The 17,627-nt window shown below is 45.1% G+C and overlaps 1 protein-coding gene across 3 annotated transcripts in view; it reads left to right on the top strand.

Annotated features, from left to right (window-relative positions):
• The window catches only part of GATA3 (GATA binding protein 3), a 21,844-nt gene extending 4,887 nt beyond the window's left edge, over positions 1–16,957 (top strand). For 2 of the 3 annotated variants that reach the window (XM_005429657.2, XM_031064169.1), the window contains exons 4-6: positions 2,293–2,438; positions 7,876–8,001; positions 13,883–16,957. In XM_005429657.2, coding sequence (XP_005429714.1) covers positions 2,293–2,438; positions 7,876–8,001; positions 13,883–14,167 — 557 coding nt within the window. In that variant the 3' untranslated portion in view covers positions 14,168–16,957. The remainder of the gene's footprint in view (positions 1–2,292; positions 2,439–7,875; positions 8,002–13,882) is intronic. The other variant, XM_005429658.2, reaches the window with a different exon arrangement.
• The last annotated feature ends 670 nt before the right edge of the window (positions 16,958–17,627 follow it).

The following is a 17,627-nucleotide window of genomic DNA, read 5'->3' as shown; positions in this document are numbered from 1 at the left end:
GGGGGTTTTCCCCGGGGCCGTGCGGGGAGTTCGCCCCCGCAGCCCCCAGCCCCGGCCAGCTCCGTGCCGGGGGGTTTGGATCACCCACAAGGACAGTCCCCACAAGTGTCCGCCTTTCCCGGGGGAGCTGGGGAGCCCCAGCTCTGTGCGCTCCCCGCGGGATGGGCTGCGAGGGAGCTCCGGCTCCCGACGGCCGAACACACCGGGCTTGGACCTTCGTGTGCACGGAGGGGTGGGAGTGAGCCCAGGGGAGTGTGTTTGTGTGCAGAGGAAAGGGCCATTAGTCAAAACTCTTTTTCCCCCTTTTATTTTTCTTTTTTTTTTTTTTTTCTTCTTCTCTATTTTGTTTTTCCGAGGAGGCTGCTGCGGGGTTGCCTGGCATGAATGAGATCAGTTTTCAGGGTTTTTCCAGGGTGACATTTACTCTGTCTGTCTGAGCAGGGACTGTCTCTATTTAGCTGATATGTTTGAGCTAATCCAATTATTTTCAGACTGCTGCACGCGACAGTTGCATTGTTTATCCAGCGCCAGGAACTTTAATAGAGTCCGGATGCGGTTAGAGTGACAAAAAAACCCAGACCTGTATGTTTTGTACATGAAAGCAGGAGAGAGAGAGAGAGATGGGGTGAAACAAAAGAGAGGGACAGAGACTCAAACAGCAGCGGCTGCCCCGTTTAACCGGAGGGGAACAAAATGACCAGGGTATTAACCCCCCCCCCCCGAGCCGCAGCTCCCGCCGGGGCACCCACCGGCTGCGCGGTATTTTCAAACCGCCTCGCCCCCCCTCCTCCATCCTCCCCTCTTGTTTTCCTTTTGCCGCTTTCTGTTACTTTAACTTCTAGAAAGACATCTGCGGTTCGTGATAAACCAACCCCAGCAGCAACACCTATTTTTTTTTCTTTCTCTCTCTTTTATTTTTCCCCTTTAGAAGTTGATCTTAGCCAGCTAGGACCTTTCAGACAAAGAGGGTTAGAGCTGGAGAAAAAGGAGGAAGGGGGTGATTTTGCAGGATAAAAAAGGGAGAAGCGGCTGCAAATGTATTTTTTGTTGTTGTAGTTGCTGGGGAGGTGTGAGAGAAGAGGGGTTCAGTGCGAAGGCTCTGGAGAAACGGTTGCCGTTTGTGGTTAGGGCACGGATGCCTCTTGCTCGAAGGCAGCACGGGCTGGGGCAGCGGGGAGCCGGCTCTGTGCTGAGCTGGCTCTGCTCTGCTCTGCCCGGCTGAGCTCTGCCGCCGCTCTCAGGTGGGCCACCACTGACGTTAGGTACAAAAAAACTTCCCCCACTAAACCAAAGACGCAACAAAAAAACCCCCTCAGCCCTCTGAAAGTAGCTGAGAGGCAGGGGCTGCGCCTTCCCAGTTCCCTCCTCCAAGCTGGGGGAGATATCCCGCTGCAATAGACAGGGGGAGGATAAAGAGGTGCCCAAAATGAAGAAGAAGGAGGGAAAGAACTTCTGAGGCAGGCTTGGGGCTGATTGCTACCCCAGATAGCCAGGATGGACCATCAGGCTGCAGATGTGGTAGGCAAACCAGAGAGGTTTCTGAAAGTTCTGGGTGGTGGAAGCTTAATTTCAAATTAATCAATAGCAGATATTGTCAGAGCTGTTATGCATTGGAGCTGGGGAGATGTTTTGGGGGTTATCTGTGATTATTTTGGGGATCCTTGATGTGGTTTGACCTGAGGCCAGGGGAAGAGCCCTCCAGGCTCATGAATGCCTCTGGGAGCTGGAAGAATGCTCAAGGACTGACCCTGGGGTCCTCATACACATCAGAAAGGGGGTCTCCATTAAATTCTGTCCCCATTATTTTGGGTGTAGAGGGCTGGAAGCTTCTTGCAAAGCCTGCCAAGGTTTTTCTGGTGCCTATGGAAACATGGGGTCTCCAGAGTTGTAGAAGCCCTTAATCCAAAGGTGAGGGGAAATTGTCAGCTCCCACCACTCTCCCCAAGAGACCTGTGGGAGGAGTGAGAGCTTCTTTGGGGAGCTCTTGAGCCACCATGGCACTCGAGTTGTCACTGTCACCATCCCACTTCCCTGCTGCTGGGCCACAGGCCTGATGCTGCCTGCGGAGCGGCGCTGGGGAGGGGAACAGGGTCAGAACCCACCAGACTGTGCCAGGGACATCGTTCAGTCATGGACCCTGTTTTGGAAATCCTGAGCTCGGGGGGGACTGGCAGGATCTGGCATGGCTGGGTCTCTGGGGAGGTTCTGGGATTTTTTTGGGGAGGGGGGGCTTTGCCCAGCCCCTTTTATCTCTGCTTTCTCTAAGTGAACCATGTGCTCTCTTGTTTCCAGAAGGCAGGGAGTGTGTAAATTGTGGGGCTACCTCAACCCCTCTGTGGAGAAGGGACGGCACTGGGCACTATTTGTGTAACGCCTGCGGACTCTACCACAAAATGAACGGGCAGAACCGGCCCCTGATCAAACCCAAGAGAAGACTGGTGAGTCTCCTTCTATTTTATTCTTCTTTTTCTGCAGCTTTTGCTTCCTATCTGCAGCTTGGGATGGACAGGGAACCTCAGCCAGCTCCCACTGTGTCCGAGGGCTGGGAGGGAGGGATGCTTGGAGAGATGGTCCCAGCTGCTGTGGGCCTCAGTTGTCTGATCCTCTAGCAAACTGCAAAAGTAGAAAAGCAAAAGGCTCTAGCAAACTGCAAACTGCAAACTGCAAAAGAAAAAAGGTTTAAAAATCAAGGTCCAGGGCTTCTTGCAAACCAAAACTGAATTTTCAACTCCACACGGTGACCTGAGGACAGTGACATTTTCCAGGGCCTAAGGGCAGGATAATAATTTCCTAGTGACCAAAGAGATTATCAGGAATACAGGATTTCTCCTGGGCTCTCCAAACTTCTGCCCTCCACTCTTTAATGTGTCTCTATCCTCCTTAGCTGGTGGTGTCATGGAAAAGGGACCCAAACTGGATCTCAGGTGTCACTGGGGTGTCACTGCTGCTGCAAAGAGCTGGAACCATCAGCTCCTGGTGCCACTGGTACCTGGTGTGGTCATTTATGTCTGGTGCCATCTGGGTCTCAAATGGTGTCACAAGGGCACAAGGCAGAGAGGATGGTGAACGTGCAAAGCCAAGTGTGTGCCCAGGCTACAGAAGTTGGAGGAAGATGAAATTAGTGGGTAAATGTTTGAAATAATAGTTGCAAGACTGGTGACTGTTCTAAGCCCAGGCAATAAGTTACAGCATCCCCAGCGATCTGTTCATGCATTTCCCTGGAAGCCACAAAAAGGTCTGGGAGCTGTGGGCATGGCTAATAAATGTGTTAAAGTGTATTTGGCAAATAATCAGGCAGACCACAAGGGGAAAAAATATATCAAGTGGGGGAAAAAAACTGATGGTCCCTGCTTGGGAAGTTATTAAATGTTTTGAATCGAGGCACGTTTGGTTTTGTCAGGATTAAAGATGTGGAAAGGCTCCTGGGGGCTGCTCAAAATGTGGAGGAAAAGTGGCTCTTGCCTCTCTGTGGAATTTCTGAGCTGATCCATGGATCTGGCCAGTTTGGTGAGGCCTGTGCCCGGCATGGCCAGACCCCACAGGCAGGACAGGGCTGGTTCATTTGTGCTCCCCTTGAAGGTGCTCACAGCTCTTAGGTCGGGATCAGCCTCCTCACCTGCGAGACACCCATAAAATCATATCAGCTTTGCTCCCTCTGGCTCTGGGAAGCATTTGCAGGGTACATTCCCAGGAAGGGCTATGCTGTGAGGGGCATCAGCAATAACTCTGTCTGGCCGTGTGAGTTTTGGGGAAGATGTGGGTTTTCTCCTCTACCCCGCCAAATTTCCTGCGTGTGAAACCTCTCCGTGCCCTCCTGTACGGGCTCTTCCCGTATAGGAAAAGGTTTGTCTCTCTCATCTTTCACAGCCTTGTTAGAAAAGAGGAAAAGCTTTCTAGGGAGGGAAGTACAGGCTGGAATTTTGATTTTTTTGGGCAGCTCTCTTGTTCTCTTCTCCTCCTCCCCCCCGGCCCTTCTGTCTTAAACACACAGCCCTCGTTTTCTTTTTTTTTTTTTTTTCCTCGTTCTCTCTCTATGTGTAAAGTTAACTTCCTAGGAAAAAGCTGCCGGATATCTGAGCCCTGGAGATAACTCCTAAACAACAGCTCCGTTTCCCCAGTCCAAACACACAGGAGCTTGAGCATATCCAAACAAGCAGAGGGGGAGGCAGAATAGGAAAGCGGCTGGAGAGAGGGGGAGAGCTTTCAAAAAGTGTCTGATGGAACCACGAAAGAATGTCCCGAGTCACCCTGAGCCCGGCACATGTAAAATGAACTATATAAATAAATACATAGTAAAAGGTCATTCTTGGGGAAAAAAAAAAAAAAGAGGAAGAAAGAAAAGAAGTAAAGAGAGACCTTGTCTTGCATTATCGCTCCAATCTTTTGGGCATTTTAGTTAAAGTTACAAAAAGTTCCCGTTCTTTAACTGCAGCCTTTGCTAAATGTGAAATTTGATTTTTCTACTTTCTCCGTCCCCCACCCTCAGCACTGCCTGGGAAAAAGAAAAAAAAAAAAAAAGAGAAACATCCCTAATGCTGTTTGCACCTATATTTATTTCCTTTGCTAACCTCTGAAAAAAAAATTAGTCAGAAGGCACCAGAGCTGGGCTTGCATTTGCACTTTCTGTGCCTGGATGTGGACGTGCATGTAGCTGTGGCTTGACTGGATCTCTCTTGATGTGAAGGCAGGCAGGCTGGACAAGGCTGTGGATGGAGGCTCAGGGTGGGGATCCAGCTCCTTCCCTCTGCCACAAGGCTCCTGCGTGACCTCGGGCTGGTTTCATAGGCTCTGATCACAGCTGCACTGAAACTAATGATAGGATTTGAGGGGTGGGAGAGAGGAGACACAGAAATTCTTAGATGCTGAGAACCCGGCCCAAGCCTTGTTAAATTCAATGGGTGTCTTTGTGAGGGTGCTCTTTAAGTGACAGGGATGAAGTCTTGCTGGTCGAGGGGGCTCAGGCAGCTCTGCTTCATCCTGAGAGAGAAGGTGGAAGACCTGGAGACGTTGACAGGGGAATCAAGAACAGGCAGGTGGTACCACACCATCACTGCCTAAAAAGCCTTCAGCCCTCCTGGAGGCCATTCCTGTCCTTGTCACAGGCAGTGGCAGCCCCATCGCTGCTGAGATAAAATCTTCCTTTAGTTTTTCTCCCATTCCCTGCCCATGCAGATGCAGAGCTCTCAGTTTCCATGTCAAGCCAAGCTGGTTTTGGAAGGATTATAGCCAATTTCTCAGCAGGCCCATGCACATGCAATCTTATTTTAGGAAAATGATGCTTGGAGCTTTGTGGGTAAATACAGACACTGAAAATGCCCCTTAATTAAGCATCTTTATTAGCACTTGGTTCCTCCAACCTCCTCAATTTCACCTTTTCATCACTGCTAGCGCTTCTGAAGTTGTTCCTTTGCTCACCGGCAGCTGTGCCATGGGCTGTGGTCCTGTAGATGATATGGGGCAGCTAATTAGTCATCCCATTACTGCCATGGCCAGGCCCCTAGTCGTTGATGAGCGTCAGTGGATGCCATTGCTGGGAGCTTTACAATAGTGTTATTATTCATTGTTTCCTGCCCGCTGCCTGTGTCTCTGGTAGAAGTTGCTACAGCATAAAAAGGTGCAGCCTGGGACCAAAAGAGCTTAAAATACTCAGCTAATGATGTTGAATTTTTGCAAGTGAAACACAGTAGTTGGAAATAGTTTAAGAGAAGACAGTAGATGTTGTGATTTATTTGCTTATTTAATGTCAGAATTTGTTTGAAGGCAGTGAGGTGGTGACCAGGCGTGTCTTTTGAACGCGCTTGCTGTAAGAGAAATTACAGTGAGCGCTGCGTAGAAACCCCAAGTATCTTCAAAGGGGATGTTTCCCCTGTGTGGGCTGAGCCAAATATCACTGGTTTTTAGAAATTTCCTTAGGCTTGATTTTTGGGTCTGATAAAGGCAAAGCTGCCACCAAGAGACTCCATCCAGCCTCGTGCCCCTCCAAGCCCCGCACGCCGAGCGTCAGGAGTTGGGGGGCAGAGAGCTGCAGAATCTTTTCCAGCTCTTTAGTGAGAACCTGGCTTTGCAAGCTGTTGTCTCCTTGCTGCCTTTGGAACACATTCATTATTTCATTATCCTGGTGATTTTGAAGGCGGCCCAGTTTGGGTCCATGGCGTGGTCAGGAGATGTGCACACATCAGTTCGGCGCTCTGCTCTTCATGGTGGGATGTTTCATCTTCTCTCCTGGCCCTGAGATTCTTTCAAGTCCTGTGCGCTGTCCCCAACTCCTGCTTGTCACCAGCGCAGAGAAGTCAGCTAAAGGCCTCCTTGGGACTGGCTTGGTTCAGAGTGGTTTATGGTCAGGCAAAATGGAACTATCCCTACGGGCAGCCTGAGAGAGCCACTCGCTGTCGGATCAGCCACTCTGTGATGCTTCCTAGTGCTCATGGGCATTGTCTTATTTATTTTTCAGACAGTTCTTTTTGTCTAATTAAAAGAAAAAAAAAATCCTCCCCTATCTAAAGCAAAACCAACCCGTCCTCTCTCCACCTACGCCGCATTCAATTAAGATTAAAATTGCAACATGACCTAACAAGAGTTGGTATTAACGCTAAGGCTGTGCCAGTGTCCATGTTTGCATTTTGGGTTTGTTGTACGGTATCCAAAGATGCGGTATTTTCTTTCTTTCTTTTTTTTTTTTTTAAATGTTGGATGTGCTACAGTGTGTAGCTGTGTGGGGTGAGGGGTAAATTTGAAACAGTAAGAGCACAAAAGAGAGCATTAAAGGCTCAGTTCTGCAAGGTGCCAAGCATTGCTATGATCTGGCAAATCGCTTAAGCACATGTTTTAACTTTAAGCACATGAGCAGTTCCATTGAAAGCAACGCATCGGGATGAAATCAGAGCTCTGGGACCATGTCATATTGATGAAGAATAGATAGGATGGGGATCTAAAGGTCTTTTTTTTTTTAGGAGCTGTAGGCATTTGCACACATGCAAGCACACATACGCGCTCACACAGCAGTCTGAAAGCTCCTGTTCCTCCTTCAGAGGCAGAAACACAATTTGTTTGCTAAAGTTACAGTTTTTAAATGATAAGTACGAATTTATGCATGTGAAAGAAGAGCAACTTTACAAAATTTGACTTTGCTAAGTCATTGTCACAGCTAACAAAAAAAATCTTCTGTATACACTTTGCCACGTAGATTTTTTTCTTGCTCCTACCCCTTTATGAAACGGTGAATTCTTCTTTCAGGCTTGTTACCAATCCTTAAATAAACATGAAGGTTTGGGCTGAGAAAAGGGTGTAATTAAAAAGTTGGGATTCTTGCTCCTTGCCACGGTGTTATTTCCGATCTGGAGCCTGTCTCCTTTGAAGCTGAGCTGAGCTTACGGGACCGGGCTGTGCTTGCGGTCGGGCCCGGCGAGCAGCTGCCCACCCTGGTCTCACCCAGCTCTAGCTGGAGCCGGAGTGACTCACGCCCTTGACTCCAGCAATTGTCAGTTCAGGCCCTGACTGCAGAATTAGACCCCTGGGGGGTCTGGGAGAATTAAGATGGAAAGACATGTTGGCATTTAAATAACATTTTCCCCTCTGGAATGGGCTGTGCCAGCGCTGCTAATTTTGATGAGTTCTATCACAGGTTTAGCACTCACTTTTAGGATGCCCTTTGGCACCTGATTCAGTTCACATATAATTTGGGATTAAAGTACCTTGGGGATTTTTTTTCACAATTATTATTTGTTCTCACAAGTCAGTTTCTGGAGGCCTCTGCTGATGTGCGTCAGTCTTGCAGGGTTGATATTTTCTTTCTCAGAAATTTTGCTGATTGCATTTTTTTTTTTTTAACATGGATGTTTTTCTCTTCCTCTCCTTCTTTTTCCCTCCTTCCCACAGTCTGCAGCCAGGAGGGCGGGCACGTCCTGTGCAAACTGTCAGACCACCACTACCACCCTGTGGAGGAGAAATGCCAACGGCGATCCCGTCTGTAATGCCTGTGGGCTCTACTACAAGCTGCACAATGTAAGTGTGACTGGAATACTCAATAATGGGGCCTCAGCTTTGGTGCTCAATGATCCAAACTCTTCCTTAACTTGAGGATTTCCAGTCTCGGGTGGTGCCGAGACCTCTGTTATCCCTTTGGGGACCTTGGGGTTTGGAGCGATGAGTTGCCAGCCTTTCAAAGGTAGCCTGTCCAACTTACGGAGGTATAAAACAAGGCTGTCCATGGGTAATGTTAGAGCTTTTCCTTGCCTGAGCCAAGAAAGGAGGGGTGGGTCAACACAGAGAGACATTATCTGCTGCTGATTGGGCTCAGAGAGTTGGAAAAGGCAACACACTGTCCTGCAAGCCGATACCCCTCCTATGCGTAGCTTGGTTCCTCCAGCAAATACAAACTCTGGAAAAAAAGAAATACGTGCCAGAAACTATTTAGATCATTCTTGGGTTTGTGGCTGCCTTTGTCCTGTCCCCAAAGATGATTTATTTAGGCCGTGTGTTTGTGCTAGTTGATGCAAACGAGTCCCAAACCAAAAAAGGACTTGATTTAGTTAGTGAGTTGCAGAGTCTGCTCAACCTGTGATGTGAATTTCAAAGCATGTGTCATGGAATGGAAGGAGAAATGAAATGAAATGAAATGTAATGGCTGGCAGATTTAATCTAGTATCTCCATGCAAAGCCAGCTTGCAGGAACCAGGAATATGTGCCCCAGGAAAAGAGCTAAAGGGACCTGAAAAGTCTTCTACTGAATAATACTGCTAATAAAGGAGACTTAAGGCTACTCCTGCTCCTCTCATTCCACTTGTGGCATTAGAATAATTATTATGTCAAAAGAAGGCAAAGACTTCCAATTTCTCTGCTTTGATATATTTTTTTTTCCACTAGTGGTTGATTGCTTTGTGTTTGGTTTGGAAATCTGGGGCTGTGCTTTGTCCTTACGTCCACCCATGGAAACACATCAAAGACGTATAGAGTTTTATGGGGCATCCTACCCTTGTGGTATCTCAGTCCCTTCCATTTGTTGTTTCAAACTGTTTGGTTTCTCAGGATGAGTAAACAAGTTTGGATTAAGTAGGAAAAAACCCCCAACAAACAATCAGGCTAATTTTTCACCTGTTTCATGGGAGGCATCTCTCTAGGAAAAAAGGAAAATGTGTTTACCTTTTAGTGGGCAGGTGTCTCAGCACACTTTGAGTCTGATGTAGCAAGTAAAGCTTGTCATCAAACTCTCAGTGTGATCACTGCAAACACACTGGGTTGGACCCAGAGTTAAAACTCTCAGCATATCACGAGAAAATATTCTGTTTGCTATTTCCTTGGCAAGAAGGGATCAAGGCCAGCCAGCTTCACTGAGTGGGGGATCTATGCTTGTGGTCTGTTTCCATTTTGGCCTTGCAGCCACCAGCGGCAGAATGTAAATCAGGCAGTTTGGGAAACCTCTAAGGAGCTGCTCCTCCTGTAGCCAGCAAAGCTCTTTGAAGAAAATATGCCCTTCTCAGTTGGTGCTGGTGGATGCTTGTGTTTCAATGAGGTGACTTCTACCCTTGAAGACAGTGTAGTTCCTCCCATGCCTGCAAAAGATGGCAGGATGATGAGTTACGATGTGCCTGATTCCACTGTAGACATTTGACTGGAGAAATCTCCTCCTGAAGTGTTTAGAATGATGTCTGAGTGTTGAGGTTCTTCAGAAATGTGCCTGCAAAAGCACATCCTTTTATTTTTTGCACTAACACTGCAAACCTAGTTGGCCTGAATTGACCTCTAGATCCAGTGTTTAGAGAAACGCCGATCCAGCTGTGAAATTTGTGACAGGGGGCAGGCCTTGAGCACATTGGAACCATTTTCATATTCATTAAAAACACCAACAGCTGCTTAAAAGCTCAGCACAGCTACTTACCAAAGTCAAGTAGTATCTTGCCTTATGAGCAATGCCATTAATGGATCCTGCTTAAATGAAACCCCCAGAGGACTGAGCTCCTGTGCGCAGCAAAATAACCAGGCAAGGATACTAAAATCCAGATATGAGTGGGTAGAGCCTTTTTTAAAATAAATTTTCTTAAAGTACTTACCAAAGTATTTAGTGAAGTGTTTAGTATTTAATGAAGTATTTACTAAAGTATTTAGTTATGACTGTAGTGAGAAGTGTGGTCTTGCTCCCTGTGTGTATATTATCTTGTGATTTCCATCAGGAGAGGGGTCAGAAATAGAGAGACTGATTGTAGCATGTCCCTCCCTAGCAGCTGTCAGCATGGGTGTTGTGCCAGTGCCAGTGGAAGGTCTTTGGATGCTTGGAAGTCGACTTAACCCTGTTTCAGGCTAGGCTGTAGCAAATTCCTGTCTGCTGTTTTATCTACCCCCACTCCCCATTTTTTCTTTTCTTTGGGTTTAATGACATTTTCTGGTACCTTAACATCATTAGGATATTTTAATGGATTGATCTGCAGTTGAAACTTACCCAGATTTTATGTCCACACCGGGAACAATTGCAGTGAAAAGGCGAATTTTTTTTTCCATGGTGTTAATTTTTTCATGGAGCTATATCAGTTTGTTTTACTGTTGATTCCCACAGCTTAAGCAAACCCATTTGTCAGTAGGATATAAGCAATAATCATAATAGTCTTGGGGTGCATTTAGTGAAGCTGTTGGCATTCCTCCCACTGACTTCCACAAGAGCCGGCTCCATTAACACCAGTGCTAACAATGACTAATATTTCACATTGATACGGTGCCTTTCATCCCGTGGCATCCCAGAGTGCTTTCTAAGATACAGCCAGCCTGGAAGATTAACCCAACGTTGTAATGACTATGTCTGAAGGATAAATCCACTTCGCTGACAGGACCTTATTGAGGTCAATGGCAAAATCCCATTGTCTTCAGTCAGAGCAAGATCAGGCCTATAACGGTTAAGACTATCCCCTGGATTTGATCTGTTGAGTATGAGGTTCTCATCCTTGTTATTTTAGTCCTTAGAAGTGGGATGAGCCTTTGCACACTTCAGGGATGGTGGGAGTGTACCTTGCTGGAGGTGTACAGCAGGCTGGCCTGAGCCTGTAGAAGTGAGAGATTTGCCATTATTTTTGGTAAAATTCATCAGAAAAGGCCCCTTTCACAATACCCTAAAGCAGGTCTATGTGTCCCAAGAGCAGAGCAGTCAGTATTTTGCATATGACAAAACAAAGAGCATAATTTCTGCCCATAATTAATTGGCTCCATCTGAAATTAATGAATTTCATATACATGCGTTGGGCTGGTTTAATTTTAATTTAGCATGTGTTTGTCATTTTTATCAGAATGAATTTTCACGGAGAAGGTCTTCCCTCCGGGTCTTTCATTTCTCTACCCCAGAAACAGAGATGGGTCCTTGGCTTTGATGTTTTGGGGATCACTTTTACCCTGCTGTGACTGGTCTTTGAAGTCACTGGAAAAAATTTCCAGCTTGCTGCTTTGATTGTGCTGGTTCCTGACATTTATCTGAGTCTTTATCTGTTTGGCTCTCGGGTTAGTTACCTGCTCGGAGTGTGAGACCATTTACACTGGGATGATGTGGCCAGACAACAGCTTGCGTGGCAGCTCTGACCCCAGCTCTGGGGCTGGCCATGGCTTTGTCACCATCCTGAGACAGAGCTGGTGTTCCCATCCTTGAGTTTCACATCAAATCGTGGCCTGGGCCATCCTGTTCTTAGAGATTGAGTGAAACAGGAGAGATGTTGCTTTGGGGAAGTGCTCACTGTCCTGTGGGACATGACACCAAGCAAGGGTCAGGACCCTGTGCTTGTTCCAAGACCCAGAACAGCCCCAGTCCCACCACCAGGCTTATGTCACTTTGCCACAGCCAGCTGCTAAGCTTGAAACTTTGCTGCTTCAGCTGGAAATTGGTTCTGTCTGCCCCTGAGCCTTTGTGTTGTGATACAGATCCTCATTTGAAGCTGGTGGGGCAGGGGCTGTGTGTGCCTCCCCAAATCTGAGCTGGATTTGTCAGGGATTGGCACTTCCTGGCCTCCTCTGATGTTGCTGCCTGCTGGGGGTCAGCTGGGACTTCTCCATGGCTTTCAACCTGGGGAACACATCCCTGTTAAAAACTTAAAACAGGCCAGGCAAAGCTTTCCAATCCCAGTCATTTATCTGGAGAAAAGGGCCATCCTTGTGTGTGTATCCTCATTCCCTCAGTGAGGACAGAAAGCCAGGGAAGTGGGTTATGTTGTGTTTGGAACCCACAATATTTTAAATTTTGCTTGTTGCTGCCACAAGGCTGTTGTTGGGCTGCTCATAGGCAGATTCTTCCTTCCTACCTTTAGCTGTTGGCAAGCAGGGCTGCTCTCTTCAGGTCCCTTTTTCCAAAAGCAGAGGAATCAGCCTTTTATTTACCCAATTTTAGGCGAGGTGAAGGCTCTTGTCACTGCTGGTAAAAAGTGCCTGGGGTCACAAATTCAGACTGGAATGACAAACCAGAGATGAGCCTGGTCCTTCCTCTCCCCATAATTCCATCTTTGCATGTAACAGGGAGCTATTTTGTCCTGGCCTCCCCGGGGAGAGAAATCCAGGAATGATTCTCATCCTGTGAAAAGGGACCAGAAAGGGGCTGAGGAGCAACAAGTGAAACTTTGCTGTGATCTGGAAGGAGGGAATTCTTTGTTCCTCACGCTGATTTAAGGTCTTATGGATGAAGAGTTGCTCAGGACCTTTGCAGGGACATCTTTTCATTGTCCTCTGCAGTAGATCCTGGTGGACAGTGGATCCATTTTTTCTCCCTTTTGCAGAATGTCCATCAGCACCATCATGTGCTTACATTTATTATGAGAAATGGCTCAGCCTCAGGGTGATTTGCCGCCTTCTGCTACAGGTGAAATCCTGCAGAGGAGCCAGAGCAAGACCAATTTACATTCTCAAACCCAGATTTTTTAGTTTGTTTAGGGACACTGGAGGCATAAATCCCTTCCCAAGTGTGGGAGTTTCATGTCACCTGTGCTAGTGCATGTTTTGATGCTGGCTCTCTGTGCAGTACAGAATCACAAAATCACGAAATATTCTGAGCTGGAAGAGACCCACCAAAATCATCAAAGTGCAATCCCTGGCCCTGTACAGGACAGCTTCAAGTAATAAGAATACTAAGAGTTTCTTACAGGGTGTCCAGCAAATCTTTTGCTACCATTTCCTAACCCTGATGGATGCATGGATTATAATTTCTGATGTGTTGTTTCAGGAGGAGATTTTAATGTTTATTTTCCCTACAAATACATTTTTCTGCATGTAGAAAATGCTTTGCTGGTCAGCACAGATACTTGTTTCAGCCCCCCTAAAAAAAACCTGGAAGCCTTTAGAAATAAAACCAGATTAGCTAAAGAAAACCAGAAAGGATGATCAGAGCAAAATCTTTGGAAAGAAGAAAAACAAGACAAAACCCCATGCCTTTTGTGGAGAGTTGCCCAGCTTCCTAATGGAGCTGTGAAAGCCTGAGACCCCTCACAGCACTGAAATCCCAGCAGTTCTTGCTGCTAATGGTTTTAGATCAGACAGGAAGCCTCAGGGTGAGACGGTGTCTGTGGGGAATATTTCCAGGAGGTAATGATTGGTTTCATACCTAAACACAATGCAATTACCTAATGTGCAGATAGTTGAAATTTTTCAGCTGCTGTGAATTATTCGGGTATGTTTTGCTCCTGTGTGGCTCTGCCAGCAATTTTCTGTCGTCTTGTCTTCAGAAATTTCAACCGAGCTTGGGATTTCCTGGAGGGATCTGAATTTTGGGATGGAAATGGAGAGGTTGGGTAGCACATGGTGTGTACAGGGGAGGAGGGGGGGCTGTGACCAGCTGGTCCTGCTGGGCTGGGGCATGGGGTACACGGATCCCATGGTGATTTGGGGAGAAGGGATGGAAGCACAAAAAAAATAATTGATTTTTGTTTAGATTAACAGACCCCTGACTATGAAGAAAGAAGGAATTCAGACCAGAAACCGAAAGATGTCTAGCAAATCCAAAAAGTGCAAAAAGGTCCATGACAACCTCGAAGACTTTCCCAAGAGCAGCTCCTTTAACCCTGCAGCCCTCTCCAGACACATGTCCTCCATCAGCCACATTTCACCCTTCAGTCACTCCAGCCACATGCTGACCACACCGACACCGATGCATCCTCCATCCAGCCTCTCCTTCGGACCTCACCACCCCTCCAGCATGGTCACTGCCATGGGTTAGCAAGAGACTCCCCTGCTGAATGCTTACAGTCTCAAAATGAGATTTACTTTATATACTACTTGCATTTTTGCAGGCGCGTGGTTATGGGTCTGACGTCCCGAATCAAATGGGAGAGGGAAAAAAAAAAGAGTTAAAAAAAATTAAAAAAAAAAGGTTATTTGAAGGCGTAAGAGAGAGAGAGAAAAAAAAATTAAAAATGCAGAAAAAAACTACAAAAAGTATAAAAAAAGGAAAAAAAAAAGAAAAAAAGAGAAAAAAAGTAAAAAAAAGTTTTAAAAAAGTGATGTTTGCCACTTTTTAAAGGAACTCACTATGGCGTCTATGTATTCTTACCCACTGAATCTGGATACCATTTGTGAATAAGCCATTCAGAACTTGCATTCCCTATTGGACAGGATCTCTAGTGCTGTGAAAAAAATAAAATAAAATAAAATAAAAAACGCTGAACATTGCATATAACTTATATTGTAAGAAATACTGTACATTTGAGGAAGACTTTATTGCATCTGAGGAGCTGTAAAGAAAAAGGCATGAAGGACTCCGAGAGAATTTTTTTTAAAGGAAAAGAAAAAAAAAGAAGATGGGAGGACAATTTAAAAACCAGAAAAACAAACAATGCAGACCAAGAGGAAACGCGGTCTTATGAACAAATGGACCAACTGCCAGTCATGTCTTCTCCTTTTATTTTATTTTTATTTTGGTTTTTTTTTTGCTTGGTTTTTATTTTTGGTTTCTTTTTTTGTTTTCTGTTTCTGGGGAGGGGGAGGGGGCTGGCTAGAACGGTTTTGATGATGCATTAACTAACTAACTAACTAAATAACTAAATAAATAAAACCTGTAGGGAGATCATTCATTTTGGGCCATGGGCCCTTTACATAGGAAGTACCAATGGTGTCAGGCAATCAGTGTTAACATGCGGACATTGCCAACAAGGGGGTTTCAGATAGCCATTCTCCAGGTCTATACGCATTGTGAACAAGTTCCTGTAATTGTTGTTTGTATGTATAATTCAACGCACCAAAATAAGAAAGATGTAGATTTATTTCATCCTATTATACAGACTGAATGGTTGTACAAATTTATTTACTGCTAGTGATAAGACCTGCTCTTTTTTTTTTTTTTTTTGTTTTGTTTTGTGTTCATATTTTTTCCTCTTTTTTTTTTTTGGAGAATAAACTAGATTAAATTCTGTTGACTTAACAGTGTTTTGTGCTTGGGGGTGGGGAAAGGAATATTTTTCTTTCTTTATTAATTTTTCTTAGCATTTGTTTGGATGGTATTTATGACATAGTTACCACGGGTACGGGAATGTCTGTCTTTGCGCTCATGCTGACAGCCAAAGCAATGTTTGCAGTGGCTTAATGATAAAAAAAAAGATAAACCACAGAACAAAGGAAAAAAAACCCTCAAAAATAAATGGACTGCATGTTAGTGTAACCCCACTGTCCGGTGTGTGCTCCCTGTCCCTTGAACCCCAGTCCAGCTGCTGCCCCTGCGTGATTTTGGGCTCCCAGGCGGGATGGGTCCCTTTGGGTCTCAGGCAACCATGACCAAGCTGGTGTTGAGGACAATTTGGGGCTGGGATAAGTGCAAAGATACAGCAGGGTCCTTATGATCCTGGCTGCTTTTGAAAAAAGCAAAGGTTTGGGATAGGAGCTGGAAAAACACATTCTGCTCTGTCTCATTGGGTACTCAGTGATAGATCAAACAAGAGACAGTTGAGATCTTGATGTGAAATCAGGATGGAGCAGATCTGCCCTTCTCTTGGAGGCATAGGCAGAATCCATTTTGAAAGGCTGGATTTTAAGACAGAAGAAAATTCACAAAAATTCAAAGGCCATTAGCCAGCCCTGTCCTGCAAGAACTCTCTTTAATAGTGCAATTTTAATTAATATTACTATTGATAACAGCAGAGTTTGGCTCTTATTGTTTCATTTCTGGTGGTTTAATCCTTAGGAATCCATCCTTCTTTTAGTTCTCAGAGTTTACTCATCCAGTTTCTTTATACTATCATAAGGATTGGGAATTCACCTTCCAAATGAAGGGTTAAACTTCTTATCAAACCACTCCATTTGCTGGAGATTTTAGCTCAGTGTGATAAGACAGAGGTTACCAAGGCTGTGAGAAAACGCTTGAAAAATCCCAAACAAAAATACAACCCCCAAATGTAGAAAACCTCAACAGACGTGACCTGCAAATTACTTTTATATTTTTAATGCCGAGTTAAATATTTCACCCAGAAATATGTGTACCCCTGCCTTTCAGTGCCAGGTGGATGGAAAAATACCATCATATCTGTCACAGCTGTTTGAACCCACTTTGTCTTGGGTGATGTCTGCAGAGAGGGGTAACAGTGGCATAATCTAATGTGCTGCTGCAGGATGGTTCACACCAGTGAGGGTTTTTCATGTAAGGAGTAAAACACTTCAAAACTTTCAGGATGACTACACAGAGGTCAGTTAGTCGGTGATTTGGGAATGGGGGAGGAGGGGCAGAGGGTTGACCTTTATTTGGGCTCTTTCTCCCCCGTTTCAAAATGAACCTGGTTAAAGTATGTCTACCATAAAGGAGGATTTGGCAGATGGAAGCGGAACAGGCAGTAATGGTTTTGTGATGTTGTTTCTTTTCTTCTCTGTTGACAAAAATGTGTAAAAAATAAAAAGTCAGAACAAATGGTACACATTTAAAATCTTATGTTAATCACCTTTCTGCTTTCTCAATGAGTATTTTAAGCATAAAGACTAAATGTCGAAATAAAACAGTGAAGAATTACCAAGATGCAAATGGAGATCTTGTTGGCTCCTAATTAATCATCTGTGAACTATAAAGCTATTTTCAATTAGCCTGACAAATCAAAGGAAATAATCATCTTTGCTGATATTAAGCTTGAGAGATTATTATTTTTTAATTCGCAATGCTACAACCTTTCCCTCCTTTCGCTCATCAACAGATTGCAGTTGGACTAAAATATTGATTCCAGGACCTCAACAATGGCAAAAATTAGAGGAAGATTTGCATGGCAGAATTTTGCAGTCAGCAATTATTGTGAGTTTTTTTCCCATTTGCTTTAGATGGAACGGGCTCCTGAGTTTCTCTCTCTAACTCTTTTTTTCCTAAAAAGTTCTTGAAATACCTTCTTGCAGTTTCCTTCTGATGTTGTTTCACAGGTCTTAGGGGCATTGAGTGAAATGAAGCAGGATTGGGGCCAGCCCAGAGAATGAGCATCCTGTAAAGGACACAAATGGAGACAGTCTGTCTGCATATACTCTAAGAAATATATACATTTTGTCTAGAGACTTCTTACATCAATTATCTTATATTTCAATGTCAGGAGGAGGATGAACAGAATCCCTGAGATCACATCCCCCAAACTACCACATAAGATGCTAAAGTAACATCAGTGTTCTATCAGTTTCTCAATTAATTTTAATTTTTTAAAAATTGTATTCTCTTTGAGCAA

The sequence above is a fragment of the Geospiza fortis genome, unplaced genomic scaffold (assembly GCF_000277835.1).
Source record: "Geospiza fortis unplaced genomic scaffold, GeoFor_1.0 scaffold230, whole genome shotgun sequence".
NCBI classification, from domain to species: domain Eukaryota; kingdom Metazoa; phylum Chordata; class Aves; order Passeriformes; family Thraupidae; genus Geospiza; species Geospiza fortis.
This window is presented reverse-complemented; position numbering and strand designations above follow the sequence as displayed.